Source organism: Meles meles, chromosome 18, assembly GCF_922984935.1.
Source record: "Meles meles chromosome 18, mMelMel3.1 paternal haplotype, whole genome shotgun sequence".
Lineage (NCBI taxonomy): Eukaryota > Metazoa > Chordata > Mammalia > Carnivora > Mustelidae > Meles > Meles meles.
The window spans coordinates 19,636,224-19,651,967 of record NC_060083.1 but is presented as its reverse complement, the minus strand read 5'-3'; the positions used below and the strand labels follow the sequence as shown (position 1 = coordinate 19,651,967).

Below are 15,744 nucleotides of genomic sequence, written 5' to 3'. Positions count from 1 at the left end.
CACGGAAGCATCGAAAAGTGTCCAAAGGTAAATGAAGCACATCTCAACACGATCTAGGAAGATGGTTTTAGCCAAAATAATTTCAACACTTCCCCATCCCACTGGCAAGACCTTCCCTATTTATGTATAAACAGTTGTAGTCCACAGACCTTCGTAAGACCATCCCCACTGGGAAACAGATTCCTCTGAGCCTGCCGCCCTTAACTGCTGGATTTACCCAATCCCTTTGTTCTACTTCCACGCTTACCAAGCAACTAAGCACTCTGGATTCTATGGGTCATATTTTTCACTGTCAATTAATAAACTAGAATTCTCATTGCCTTGTGACTTCCCAAGCAGGTTTTCCAGTGGGGGGAACAGTTTGTCATCAATGCAAATATAAAAATACCAATGCCAATTAAAAAACTCCAGGGAAAAATGGGCAGATTTTTCCCTGGAAATAAATTCCCACATGGCTTTGTTCCTACACTGGTCCTGTGAATTTGGGATTAGGTGAGTCCACCATTAAGAGGGAGAGTGCTCTCATTGAGCTGAATCCATGGGCCACAATAAATTTATGAAGGTAACAAATGCCGCCTTCTGTGGCCTCCTGGTACACCGTGTGACTGCCTTCCTCTGGTAACACACGCTTACATTGCCACTGGCCAACTGAAGCCGTTTTTCCAGTTTGAGTTCTTGATGTTACTCACACAGAATGATGCCAGACTCTGTCATTTGTCCCTCAAAGTGGGTGCAGCTTGCCTGAAAGTTCAAGCTCCGAAACTCCTTTCTGAAAGTCCCTTCTCCCCGTGACCGATTCTTACTTGGAGCCCCTCTTGCATTCCCATGTAACTTTCTGGTGCGGAGAGAGCTCCGTCACTGTCCGTGGAACCTTTGACATCCACACCGCTGAACCATCTAATAGTAAAACTTCCTGGAAGAAAAACTTAAACACTGTGTCTCCACATTCTCATTATCCATAGTCTCTGGAGCCCACTTCAATCAGACATTCGTCTTCACGACTCTAGTGAGACCAGTGTTGTCAAGAGTCCCACTGGCCTTCATGTCAGCAAATCCCATGGTTAATCCTGGTCCTCACCTTACTTTGCTTTGGACAGTATTTGACAAAGTTTACAGTTGTTTTCTTCTTAAACCACTTTTTTCTTGGCTTGGTCTCTGTGACACCGGGTTCCTGGCTTTCTTCCTACCTTACTGGCAGCCCTGTTGCCTTTGCTAGTTGCTTCTTTCTTGCTTGACTCCGAATGCTGGAGAGTCTCAGGAATGAGTCTTTTTGACCTCTTCTCTTATATTCGTGTAAGTTCACCCTTGTTCATCTCAGCTAGTCTTATGCCTTTGAATACTGTCAACCGACTGATGACCATGGATTTGTAGCTCTAGTCCCTCCTTTACCAGAATTCCAGACGCACACCCACAATGGTGTCTCCTTGGCATTCCCAGCGACCATCCAAAACAACACACTCCATCTCCCCCACCCAGTTAGCCCCTCCCTTCCCCACGGCTCAGGCTTGTCTCCGATTTCTGTTTTTCTCTCCCCACGTACATGCCATCTAATGGCAAACCTTGTTGGCTCCACTTGCAAAATATCACTCACTCTGCCCACTTTTCATGACCTCTGTTACACCATCTGGATTACGAGTCTCCTGTTTGGTCTCCTCATTTCTTCTCTTGCCCTTTACACAGCAGCCCCAGTGAGTTCTTTAAAGTATAAATCACATCCTGTCATAAATTCTGATGCCTTCTCTTCATGTTTCATTCTTTCTTTGGTTCATGGACTCTGCAGGATCCACGCCCTGCTGACCTCCCTAAATTCATTCCCTGTCACTCTCCCTACCCCTCACTCTGCTTTTAGCCACGCTAGCCTCCTTGCTGCTCTCAAGACGCCGTACCGCTCACTCCCACCTTGGTGCCTTGGCCCTGGCTGCTCTCTGCCTGCAGTGTTCTCCCCACCCCACCCCTGACAAGTTCACCGCTCACTCCCTCATTCCATTCAGGCCTCCGCTCAAAAGTCCCCTCTTTTTTTTGTTTTTTTTTTGTTTTGTTTTGTTTATTTGTTTATTTACAGCATAACCCTCTTTTTAAGAAGGTTTTCTGATCACCCTTCTCAATAATGGCTCCCCTCCCGCTCCTTGTCTGCACCCTGCAATCTCCTACCTACTGTATTTTTCTTCACAGCACTTGTCACTACCGGAAAGTGACTTGTTTTCTTATTAACTGTCATCTCCGCTTGAAGAGCAGAGCCAGGAGGCAGGCACTTAGCCTAAATTGTTTTCACAGCTGCATGTTGAACACATTTTTGATGATCTCTTAGCCAACTAAGTAGACTTAGAAAGTATGTGACTACATTTCTCTCATCCAAAAGAAGAAACGGGCTGAGAGGCTTTTCTTTATGGCTCTTTCCAAAGCATTCGTACTGGGTTTGAACTTGGTATTCTTTGGCTGGTGTTATTTTGCCCCATCTTTTCCACATTTTCTAGAACTGTGGGAAGGTTCTGTCCCCTGAGGATCTGTCAACATGGACATTAGATGCCACTCTGATATTAGGAGGGTCTCTTAGCTGGAAGCAAAAGGACTGCAGTGGGAATCTGCCAGTGTAAAGCATTTACCTTATCCAAGACCCCTCCCCCACTGCCACTGGCTTCCCCTGGAGACACTGGCAGGGGTGCCAGAAGGATAGCAGTAGTGAACAGAGAAATGAAGGGAACCCAAGGGGAATCAAGGGAAGTCATATTAGCAGCAGGTCCCCGTCCGAAATTTAAAGACTGTATAATCATATTATTTCATTCATTCATTATGGTCACACAGAACTAGAAAATTTGTCAGAAGCTCTTAAAATTGCCACATAAAAGTAATCATGTGCATACCTATCATGCAACATATATGACAAAGAGTTTAATGGAAAGATAATAAAATTTCAGTCCTACCTGTTATACAGGAGACGCTTGAAATCTTGAAACAAAGTGTCTTTATTTTTGTCAATAAATCCAATGACCGAATAGCTAGTCGAGGAAATAAAACATGGGAAACATGCATTATTCACTAAGCAAGAGCCACCTTTACGTTTCTTGACGAGTCTACAAGCCTTTCTACTGTTAATTATGCCATCAATCATCTGTAGAGCTAATATCGTCCACTTTGTTCTGTGTTAAAGAATATCAAATTTACCTACTAAAAAGAGGGGATGTTGTTTCGATTCCTCAAAAGGAGAGCAAACATCAGTACCATCACTATGATTAAGACCGTCGTTGTCTACTGGTTTACTGCTTACCTCAAGAAGATGACTCTTAAAAAGACAGCTGTGTTTATCATCCAGCACTCCTAAGATAAAAGCAAAACTGCGACATACAGGAACTAACAGTCTCTTCCGTAAGGAGGTCAAGGTGACTTGCCTAAGGTTCTCTCAGTGTGTTCAGGGTGGGATAAAATAATCCAAGAAGAACTGCAAAGGACGGTAGGATCTGGATAAGCAGAGGAGGAAGAGGAAGGGAGATCACACGGGGAAGCAGATCAAATGAAGGGAGAGGAGCAGGCACATGCACGGAGGACAGGAGAGGAAACAAGGAGGCCGGCATTCGTGTTTGAAGGAGGAAGAGTAAGGTCCTGAGAGGCCGGCTGTCTGCAGTGGGTGAGGGAGGGAGGGGAGCACTCTGTGGCAGCGATGGGCGTAGACCCCACCCGGAGGAGCGAGTACGCTGCTGGGGGCACAGAACTGATGGAGGCTCAGAGGCTGTGCAAAGACGAGCTCTAGATGCCCCTGACAGCTCGACTCTCTTGCCGGTCTGTACTTTCTGCCTCGATGATCATCACATCGAGGCTATTCTCAGATGTCTTACCCCCCCCCCCCACCGGTGTGCCAGCCTCACAGATTTAATTCTCCGAGAGGGTTCCCTCAGGCTGCAGTGCCCAGAGGAGCTTCAAGGTCACCAGGTCCCAGATTCCTTCCTTGCTTCACACACCCCAGGTCCGCTTCCTAAGGCCTTCAAGTCACTTTGCACTGAAACCTTGAAGCCACCTGACTCTTAATCTTTTGTCCAACCTAGAACATTCAAACTGTGAAGTCTTTATTTTGGCCTTTAAGACTCATGATTTGATCTCAATCTAATTTTCCAGGCATTTCCGAACAAAAGGACACACTCCACTTAAATGGACCTAGTTACTATTTCCTGAATATTTCTAGCACCCTTCCCACTTCTCCCTTTAAAAATAATTCCTAGCATCTAAGGACTAGCATCAGCCTTCTTGGGCTTCTCATGGATGGAAGAATTACATCATATGATTATTTCTCAATTCTGACAATACTATTATTAGCTGTATGGTGATTATCTTAGACCATCTCTTATTGCATTGATGTATGCATGCAAATATATGTATATTAAGTGCATGCATATTTATGAGTAGAAATAAACACACACACAATCATAGAGGTATGTATGCAGCTTTACACAGAAAGCTCTTTGTGGGGAGACCAGACCTTATAAAACATTGCGCACACAGAAGATAATGCAGTAAGAATCTAGAAAAGGATCGAAGGGCTGAAGGACATCAGGGGAGGTCTAGGGCATTGAATACCCCTCAGAAGGGTCAGCTAGCACTCTGGACTAGGAGTCTGGAAACTAGTTACTGTCTCAGCTATTCCATAAACTTACTGTGTGACCTTGGATGATGTGTTATTACACACTTTCCGTAGGTTTCTCCATCTATAAAGTAAAGGCACCAGGCTAGCTGATCTCCAAGGCCTCTGACCAGCTCTGCTTTGATGCTTCCGAACTGGAGGGACACGTCCTCCAAGTGAGGCCTGCGTTACCAGCGGGAGAGTGTGCCCACTGCTGCCTCTCCCCTTTTTAGTGTTCTGGAACCTTGGAACGGGACCAGAACAAGTGGAGAATGGTGTCATTCCAGCACTAATGGCTAGTTTGACAGATGGGGTGATCATCTCGAGCCATATTATTTTATGACTCAGAGTTTTAATTTAAATCAGGGACAGCTATTAAAATTTCTTCAAATGTCTTTTTGGCATTTGTGGAGATGATCATTTGCCTTTTTGTTATTGTTGTTGTTATGTAATCTCTTCCTGAAACGGGTTATGGTGAAGAGACCTCCTAATGTAAAAAATGAGGAAGGAAGAGAAGAAACTGTAAACAATAATCAGGTAAGAAGTGGTGTTCAGTGGACAATGCATAGAGTGTAGCAGGCAGAAAAATGCTCCCCCTCCCCGCAACCGGAAAGCTATCCATGTCAAAATCCCAGCCCCTGTGAGTGTGATTTTCTATGACAAAAGATGTGATGATGTCAAGGATCTTGAGAGAAACGGATCCTGTATTATCCAGGTGGGCCCTAAACACCACCACAATTGTAGTTTTAAGACACAGGCAGGGGTGCCTGGGTGGTTCAGTCGGTTAAGCTTAGGTCTTAATCTCAGGGTTGTGAGTTCAAGGCCCATGTTGGGTTCCCTGCTGGGCGTGGAGCGTACTTTAAAAAAAAAAACAGAGGCCGAGGGAGTTTTAACCCAGATGCGCCGAGGCGGCGGCAGCAGTGTGAGCACAGAGGCAGAGACTGGAGAGACGTGGCTGTGAGCCAAGCAGTGTCTGCAGTCACCAGAAGCTGGCAGAGGCGAGGAATAATCATCCCCCAGAACCTCCATCCCAGGGCCCTGTGACACCCAGAGTTCAGACTTGGGGCCTCCAGAATTGGGAAAGCACACACTTCTCTCCTGTTAAGTCACAATGTGTTACTGAAGCTCTAGGGGCCTCTTACTGAAGTAGTTATATTCTCTTATCAATCTCTACTTTTCTGATATTGTGACCAGAAAATGTGGCTGATGAGACTTCTAACTTTCCAACTGACATTTGGAAATAATATGGAAAAACTAGTTACCACTCACATAGTCACCCAACTGCCTGTAGCTCTTCGCACGTGATGGTGGCTCTTGGCTCCGGGCCTGTGAGCCTCCTGGCTCCTCTCCCTTCCTAATTCCCAATTCTTGCCCCTGACGGAGCCTCTTTTACTTTGAGGACTCAGCTTGGATATTACTTCCTGCACCAAAACCTCTCTACGTTCCTCGCCCTGGCATGGTTCTCCCTCCTCGATGTTTCCATAAGGCCCCAAGCATCTCCCGTTTGACCAGTCCTCCCATTGTTCATTATAGCGACTTAGCAAGTACGTGCTTGCGCCCACCGCTGGACCGTTAGCTTCTTCACAAAAATGCCCATCTCTTCCATCTTTCGCTCATTAACATCCTCCCATGAGGTATTTACCCATCAGCTGCTCTGAGCACCAGCTACGGCGGGGCTGCGCACGGCCGCCATCGTATGCACTCAAGAAAAGTTGGAAAAGCAAGGAATGAATGAAACGAAGCCATTTTTTTTTTTTTTAAGTGAGGAGATGAAACTATACTCGCCCATGAGATGGCTAAAAACCACAAATGAGTAGGAAAACAGTTTTTATTTCCCCTGGCGCTGTTTTCTGAATGAAGCTGCATGCAGATCATGGTGTTAGGTCCCCCAGTAAGATACTCACACTACGTCACCTGCATAATGCCGGATTCGAAAATCTCGATCAAACTCTAGGATCTTGTCTGAGGCGCAGAGCTAAGAAATCAATAAGGAGATTAGTGTGAAAAGAGATTCCTCTCGTTTTCCTAAAAATATACTGCAGTGTCACGTAAGATGACCAGAGTGTCACACATCATGACACCATGATGAACGAAATCACCCTGCGTGGGGCTTATGTGGCAAAGCCTGTGAGCTTCCACTGGAAGTCCTCACAGCTGGACTTACTTCCCAGCCACCCTGGCAGGTGGATACGGCCATGTGATGAGGTGCTTGACAGTGGACAGGGAGAGGAAAGGAAGTGTGGCTGTGTCAGGCCAAAGCTGGTAAGAGGTAGATGACCCTGTACGGTACTTCCTCTTCTCCCACTAGCTGGATGCAGAGAAGGACAGCGGCAAGGGGACAGAAGAGCCAGAAGACAGAAGAAGTCAGGGTCCCTGGGACAGAAATGGACTACTGTCTCCGGTACTGAAAGCCTGGCTGCTGTCATTAAGTGGCCCAGCCTACCCTGACTGACACAGTCTCCTGTTCCAGGCTCCACTTAGGGAATACCACACTGAGGGCTTGCTGCGTGCTGGGCCCATACATCTCAGGCAATCCTCACTACTGACATTTAAAATATTAGGAGCTCTCTTTTACATACAAGGAAATTAAGGGTCAGAGAGATCAAGTAACTGGCCCAAGTCACACAGGTGGTTGTTCTGGGAAGGATTCTTGGGACCAGATGTAATGTCTGATCTCCTGGCACACAATGGCCTGGCTCACTTGTCTTTTGCTGAGCTGGGAGTCAAGTTCAGGGTTATCATTTCAAAGGAGATCAACTTCCTCCAGCTATTTCTCCCTGAAGAACAGTTGATGGAAAGGCAGTTTTTCTGTGGGGTGGCCTCCACAGTCTCCTTGTTACAGTAATGCCCAGACTCCTTTGTCTGCCCTGTGAAGGATCACGCAATAGCCTACAGGTTCTGAAGCAGACATCTAAGAATCCATAAAGCACTGAGCGCAGTTACGCAGGACAACTTAAGTTGCACTCTTAGCCAAAAACGCCCCCAACCAGGAGGGTGGCTTCTGCACTTGTAACTGGACTAGTAAAGGAATAGCTTACCCATCAGACAAGTGAACACTTACCAGAAATCAGAGTCAGACTTCCGAGGTTCAAATCTTGGCTCTACCATCTACTTGCTCTGCATCCTTAAATAGTTACTTATCCCAGATAGCTGTTCTAAAGCTTCCATGAACCACAGAGACCAAAGTATCTAACATACAGAGGGGTCTCCAAAAAATGGAATCCTTCTTTCCCTTTCATTCTCGTTAACCATTTTATAAAAGCCTTTCATTTATAAAACTCCTCGTGGAAAAGGACCCAGGAGATGGCCACACTAATTGAATATTCTTACATTTGGATACTGCAAAGTCTCAAGTGATCTGAACACAGAAGGTTTTTGACTTTTCTTTACATTTTGGAAATAATTAAGTTTGGTATATCATTTAACTTTATATGTTTACAGTACTTTGAATAGGAATTTCATGGTTTATTGGATCATTTGCCTATCTCTCCATGATAACTTTAATGTAGGAGGAATCATTTAGCTCCTAAATAAATACAAGACAGAAACCTCTGATTTAACATGCCAGTAGCTTGAGCTGATCTGTAACCAACAGCAAATGATAACACCTGGTGTAACGTACAGGATAATAGCGTTATTTAAAAGAAAGATTCATAGTGATGAAAATATCCTGACAGCTTGGTCATGCCATTTCTTTCCTTTGTTAAAGCAGTAATCCTAGAAATTAACACACTTTAGAAATCCCCATCTCAGGGGGTACCTCCTCCAGCATCATCTCCCCTTAACCTGTCAGACAAGGGGAGTGGGGAGGGAGATGCTGGAAAAAAGAGCCACGGGGTTAGAGTCAAAGACACCTGGGTTTCTACATGTAAAGAAAAGAAAGAAAGAAAATCCCTGGGGTGCCTGGGTAGCTCAGCTGGCTGGACACCCATTTTTTTTTTTTTTAAGATTTTATTTATTTGACAGACAGAGGCACAGCAAGAGAGGAACACAAATAGGGGGAGTAGGAGAGGGAGAAGCAGGCTTTCTACTGAGCAGAGAGCCCGATGGAGGGCTCACTTCCAGGACCCCGGGATCATGACCTGAGCCAAAGGCAGATGCTTAACGACTAAGCCACCCAGGCGCCCCTGGGCATCCGATTCTTGATTTGGGTTCAGGTCATGATCTGAGGGTGGGAGACTGAACCCTGCGTTGGGTTCCATGCTCAGCGGGGAGTCTGCTTGTCCCTCTCCCTCTGCTCCACCCCCCTCCACTCACTCATTCTCTCTCTCCAATAAATAAATAAAATCTTAAAAAAAAAAAGAGAAAATTCCTGTCTTCCCAGATAAACTATTATTTCACAATTTCTTACCACATCAGTGGCAACTGCTTAAAAGTACTCTGTATCATGGCTACCTTCAGAATGAGATTATATTTCAAAATATTTGGTGGACAAATTTAAGTCAGGTGTATAAATGGCCAAGTTGAATCAAAATGAGGTGGTTTATCACGATTCATGGTTATTTATTTAAATGAAGTAGAGTCCTGCATGTTTTAGTTTATGTTTTAGTTTAAAATTCCATATTCCATCAGATTTATTTGGTATGATCATGACCAAATTCAATTCAATTTTACAAACACTGATTATCTGCCATCTGGGGTAGGCAGGATGTTAGATGAGCCTCCAGAACCTGGGCTGGGATTGCAAGGGATGTAGACAACCCATCATAGGATGTAGATACCATCTTACAACAGATCACTTTAAATGGGGTAGGATGCTTCTAACTTGGCTCACTGCTCTGTCCCCAGCACCCGACTTATGCCTGGGAGATGAGGGGCATGTATTAAGCACATGTGTTATGCACGGGAAATGACTGAAGAACGCCTCCGACCAGAACCCCGACGTAAAATGTCAGACCGTAGGATCTGATAGCTGACTGACTCCTAGTCGGGATCCTAGTCAATCCCTGGGAACAGACCAAGGAGAGCCTCTTAGAAATAAAATGGCCTAAAATAAGTATCAGCCAGTAATCTACTTCTTGATGATTTGTGCTTTATCTAGTTAACTGTAGATTCTTACTGTTCCCAATACATACTTTCAAAGGGAGCCAAGTTAGAAAATGGACTTATTTGTGCTAAAAAAAAATGGGCAGTGTGTCATAGATTTACATGCAAATATGGAGGAGCAGAAATGTTTGATCCTTTCTTTATGGAAGCGACGGAGCATCGGGGCTGTTTCTCCTTCAGCTTCCGGCTGCTGGACAAGCAGGTATTTGTAGGGAGCACTCAGGGATGACGGTGGGCCCCTCCTAGGGCAGATCCTACTGGCAAACACACTGAATGCAAAGCCCGGCACGGAAGTCCGACAACCACAACGGCCACCACTTATTACAGAAATGTGATCTGTTTAATGACCTTTTTAGAATGTGGAAAATGGGGAGTTGAGAGGGATACCCATTCATCTAGGGGAACGAGTTTCCTTGTGATGGGGAGAATTACAGCCAGAGCTTCTCTATGCTCAAGAAAGTCATGGAGTCTGAAGAACTGTGGCAGAGCACACATACTACATTTTATAACTGATTACAGTAAAAAGTCAAGGACAAAAGCTGTTTTCAGTGCCAGAATTATCAGATGCAGGAGCAAAATTCTAGCACATGAACAAAGCCTCTGTACCTATTGGTTATAAATGACATCATGCTTTCTTAAAATCATGTTCATTTTTTCCTATTTCTAGCAAATTGAATAGTCTGGAGCTCCCTCTCCTGGATATTATGATTTTTATCGTTCTTGTCATCCCATAAACCAGAGAGGCAGAATTTATTTATAGCAGTAGGCCACTTAATGGATGCTTAGGCTTTCCTTGCTTCCTTGAGTGGACATTCTTTTAACCCAACATGTAAGACCATTTAATTCTGTTCAGCAATGGGGAAAATCTGACAACTCAAAAGGAGAGGAAGTCCTCATAAAACACATTACCTTTCGGCTGGAAAAATGGCCGTGTTTGCCCAATTTACTGTTAAGTGCTTCGAGGAATATTTCGTCGGTGACTTTGCCGACGTTCATGCAGGCGTCATCCAGGATGGCGATGATCCCCTTGTGCTGCTGCTCCACGAGGTCCACGATGATCTGATTGTTGAAGTAATCGATCTGGAGGACACAGCAAGGAAGCCGTTCCAGAGGGACCAGAGACCAGCACGGGCAAAACGCCCGCGCCTGTGCACATCTCAGGGGTTAGGATAAAGTTATCTTGGTGGGAAATAGGCCCAGAGTATTACTGAGGTCTAATGCTAAAATGACCACATGTTCTATCGGAGGCTCATTTTTAAATTTCTTTGTGGACTTTATATCATGAAACACTTCGTGTATGGGAGGATAGCTCAAGGCAAGAATTATAAAAGAGACAGTGTTCCCTCAACACTTTTGTTTTTTGTTTTAACTTTGTTTAACTTTTGTTTTAATCCTGCACCTTCATACTCTCAATCCCCCCAATCTGTTTGCCATTTAATCACAAGACCCACACTCCATGATCTAAATACATACTTTCATGGTGGACACGTATTACTATTCCTAATTAGGGAGAAGAGTTATCTCCATCCTTTGAAACAATATCCTTACTCTTCTCAAAAAGCAGTAACTCTTATATTAATTATTACCTGAAGTCTTAGACCTTGGGGGTATGGAATTAAAGACTAGGTCTTCTGCCCCAGGGACAAAACAATTAAGTCCTCTAAAGAACCAACTGTCTGACGAAAGTGATGAGTCTTTGCTGAAGAGTTCAGTAACTTTTAGTTTAAGGTTACTCAAATGTTGCTTCAAATTGTGGCTTCCAAACCAGGTTTTTCCCAGCAGTCTCGAATCCCAGGAGGTTTTAGGGACTACAGGGGGCAGGAGGAGATGGGACAAGGTAGCTCAGGGGCAGAGAGGTCTGGGCCTCCCATTCCCACCGCAGACGGAGCAGCTGTGTGCCCAACTGTCCAGTCCCAGCAGCTGACAATGACTTGTAAACTACAACACCGAAAGCCTGTAAAGGTGAGTCAAACAGGGAGACAACCAAGCCTTAGGAACGCCCTGACAGAAGTCCACATACCACCTACAAAAGAGACCAGTAGAAAACACTGATCCTGAAAGCAGCCGAGACTCCAGATCTAACAACCGCGGGCATACACGGGCAGAGACATAGACGGGAGACACCGCGGGAGTCCGAGGAGCAAATTCCAGACTGTGGCAAGCTCAACAGGACAAACGGCTCATCCTCATCAACGGAAGGTTGTGAGGAAAAAAGAGAGACGGAGGAGAAAACCTATAGATGTGCGAGCATCCTGTCAACCAACCACGATGTAAGAACATTGGTTGGGTCCAAATTCAAGCAACTATAAAAACAGACAAAAACAACCCCTTTAAGATGACGGAGGAAATTTGAGCACTGACTGGGTATTTGATGATATTAAGGAATTACTGTTACATTTCTTAGGTGTGATAAAGGTACTGTGGTCATAGAATTTATAAAAGTCTTCACCTTTTAGAGAAGCACACTAGATTATTTAAGGATGATACTATATGATGTCTGAGATTTGCTTCAAAATAGCCTGGGGGTGGGGGTGGGGTCGATGGGTCCAGATGACATGAGACTGACAACCCACCGACAGCTGTCATGGCTGGTGACAGGCCTGTGGAGTTTATTAAATCGCGATCTTGGCTCTTATGTTTGCTTGAAATTTTCCATAATAAAAAACATTACAAAAAAAAATCAATCACCATATTCAGAAACTGAGGTTTTTTTGTTTTTGTTTTTTTAAAGGAAATAATTACCCAGAAGAGAGATTCCAATCTGGGGGGACCCAGCAGGTAGTCAGTATGGTAACAATTACCTGGGATGTAGCCTTTTGTCCCCTCGAGGACATTTACTTCTTGGTTTATTTTGCTGAAGATTTTTGCATTTTTAGGGCTGCTGCTCCCTTTTCAGATGTTTGGCATAGCCTACTGTAGTTGTCGACTTTTCTCCTTACCAACTATGCCTGTGGAATTTGATATCCTCTGACCAGTATCTCTGAATCATCTCCAAATACCGAGTTTTATGATTAAATGTGTCATAAAACTTGAAGCTTCCGTTGTAATTGTGTATTAAATTGTACAGCAGACTCCTTCTAAGAAAGCTACATCTAAACTTAACTGACTTACATCTTAAATGTGCTATGAGAGTTCACTGCTTAAATCACAATTATAGGTCATTCTACTACAAAGGAATAATACGCCTTTTGGTTCATTTGTAAAACAGTAAAATTTACACTAAGATACTTGAACAAAAATTTTTTTTGGTATTCTGATGTTTAATACATGCCGGAAGGCAAGGATGCAATTTGAGGCAAGACCAGTACTAACTATACTACTGTCTCCCTTCTGAATGTGAGGAAAGAGAAAGTAGGAAGGTGGGAAGAAATAAAAAAGTAATTTATATACAGCATATCAAATAAGCTTTTTAGGGGCGCCTGGGTGGCTCAGTTGGTTAAGCAACTGCCTTCGGCTCAGGTCATGATCCCAGAGTCCCGGGATGGAGTCCTGCATCAGGCTCCCAGCTCCATGGGGAGTCTGCTTCTCCCTCAGACCTTCTCCACTCTCATGCACTCTCTCACTGTCTCTCTCTCAAATAAATAAAAAAATCTTTTTAAAAAATAAGCTTTTTACTACTAGGTCAGATATGAAAAAACTACTAACTTTACTGTGTGTTCTATTTGTCAAGAAGATACACACAGTTTCATAAACACAGAAGTGTGTGGAAACCCGGAAGTTTCTGCATTTCTCGAGTCTGTTCTCAAAATTGTTTAAAAATACAAATTTAAAAGCAAACATTACTAGTTTTCATCCTGCCATAAGCAGGCGGTCTAATGGCAAGAGAACCACCCATGTCGTGCTTTGCAGTACTGCTATCTGGGGCTCCTGCCCCGGGGCAGTCCCACTTTCCGGCCCGGCCTCACCAGACGTTTGCCTGTGACAACCGTTAGGGGTTAAAAAGGGCCACATGAAGGTAATACCAGCTGGGACACGAAAGACAGCGATGGAAGGAAACATTAATGATTTCACGCCTGCGTTTTGGAGAATATAAACCAATAACCACAGATAGTAACAGTGCCACTTAGACTGCAAAGTAGAGGAGGGGGGTCAAAAAGCAGAAGTAAGAGAAGAAAGGGGACAGAAAGAGAATAAACTAAATTTGGAAGCCAAGGTCAATCAGTTTAAGGCAAAAGTTGCTCCTCCGAGTGACCTCTATGTGGTGCTAAACTCTCCTAGACAGGTATGAGCCAGGAGACCCATGGAGCACCTGCTCTCAAGTCTAAAGGCTGAAACTCAGCATTCCTGCGCCCCAACAGGGCAGTCCCTCCAATGAGAGACATTCCACCCGTCAACCCCCCAAATGACTTATCATGTATCCCCAAAAGGAAAGCTAACGTTCGGATGTTTCATGGGCCCGAGAAAATTGCAACGGAGCAGCTAAAACGACGAGCTCTGACACTCTGACACCGTGCGTGGGGAGGCCACCTCCCCAAGGCGCCCACTCACGTGCTTCCAGGGGATGCCCTCCCGCTGGTACTCCTCCTGCTCCTGCTTCAGTACCAGCTGGATGAACAGCTGCTGCAGCTTCTCATTGCAGTAGTTGATGCAGAACTGCTCGAAGCTGCGAGAGACGGGATCGATCAGGTCCGGAGACGTGAACACAGAACAGCAGCGTCGGAAGCATGTCACCCAGCTTACCTGTTGTTGTCAAAGATTTCAAAGCCATAGATATCCAAGACACCGATGACGGTGTTTTTCCCATGGATTGTGGTGTTGTAGTTCTTGACCTCAATAATATCATTGATGCGGGTGACGATCCAGCAAAAGAGGCGTTCGTATATTGCCTGTGAGAGGAACAGCATCATTCACTCTTGCCCGCTTGGGACTGTATCCTGTTTAGATCCGTGCTAAGTTTAAAATTTTTATCTACTTTCTCCTTACTACTTAACATGGCTGTTATTACTCTAAGCAGAAAAATAAGAAATGCAGATGATCTGTTTAAAAAAAAACAAAACAAAAAACCCCAACTACATGATGTAGGTAACACTCAAGGAAATGGTTTGGATTTTTTAAGATTCTTACCGGTCACTAGGGCATTCTGACACTACTCCTGGGTTCGTCTCTGTGCTCGGCTCTATCAAAAATTTGCCTACTCCCTCACAGAAGTTGCCTCATTACTTGATTGTGATTTCATCAGATATTAGAAAGTGGGGAACCAACAAGTTAATATCTATGTTCCAGTAAAGCTCTATGGATTCTAAAAATACAAGTATTGTTTTTTTTTAATATTTTATTTATTTGACAGAGAGAAATCACAACTAGGCAGAGAGGCAGGCAGAGAGAGGAGGAAGCAGGCACCCACAAGTATTGATTTTTAATGCTACGTAAAGATCTGAGCCAAAGACCGTAGTCTGAAATTCTTAGAGAACCCAACGCATATCCAATGCCCGCGGACATGCGCGGCCAGACACACGTGGATGAAGGCACCACAGGCTCTGCGCACGCACGTCAGACACCAGCACACTCCCCGGTGCGTCTTCAGCACACACGCGTTTAGCACCTCCCTCCAGCCACCTCTCCCTCCGCCTGCACTTATCCACACGCCCTGCCTCCTCTCTTTGCTTCCCTTTTACTCTTTGATCCAGTCCAGTCTTCACTTACCTCCCACCGCTGGACTGAAATGGCTCATCAAAGACCCCAAGCACCTCAGTGCAGACATTTTCGTATGCCTCTGTACAGACGTCTTACCCAGACACTCAGCGTCACTCCACCTCGTTTCCCACCTTCTTCTTGAACTTTCTCCCCTCTGTGACTTGGGATGCCACACCTCCCTAATTTTTCTCCTATTTCACTGGCTGCTCCTGCTGGCTGACCTTTGGTAAAATCTCCTCCACCTGACCTCTAAAAGGAGGTATTCTTCTGGTCCTCTTCACTCTCTAACACCTCCCGAGCCATCTCATTTGATGTTAAACAGACCTGATACAATACTATGCCCAAGTCTACTACTCCAACGCAGACCTCTCCTCTGAGTGCCAGACTCACATGCTTGACAGCCAACTCGACAATATTCGTAGGGGCTCACAGCCATCTCGAACACGTGTGCTGTT

The 15,744-nt window shown here is 44.8% G+C and overlaps 1 protein-coding gene across 1 annotated transcript in view; it reads right to left on the bottom strand.

The window, feature by feature from the left end:
- MYO1D (myosin ID) overlaps window positions 1–15,744 on the bottom strand; it is a 339,305-nt gene that overhangs the window by 215,876 nt on the left and 107,685 nt on the right. Inside the window, exons 9-13 of the mRNA XM_045986348.1 lie at window positions 14,336–14,481; window positions 14,144–14,258; window positions 10,565–10,735; window positions 6,514–6,584; window positions 2,922–2,996 (exon numbers count right to left, since the gene is read on the bottom strand). Of these exons, the coding sequence (XP_045842304.1) occupies window positions 2,922–2,996; window positions 6,514–6,584; window positions 10,565–10,735; window positions 14,144–14,258; window positions 14,336–14,481 (578 nt within the window). The remainder of the gene's footprint in view (window positions 1–2,921; window positions 2,997–6,513; window positions 6,585–10,564; window positions 10,736–14,143; window positions 14,259–14,335; window positions 14,482–15,744) is intronic.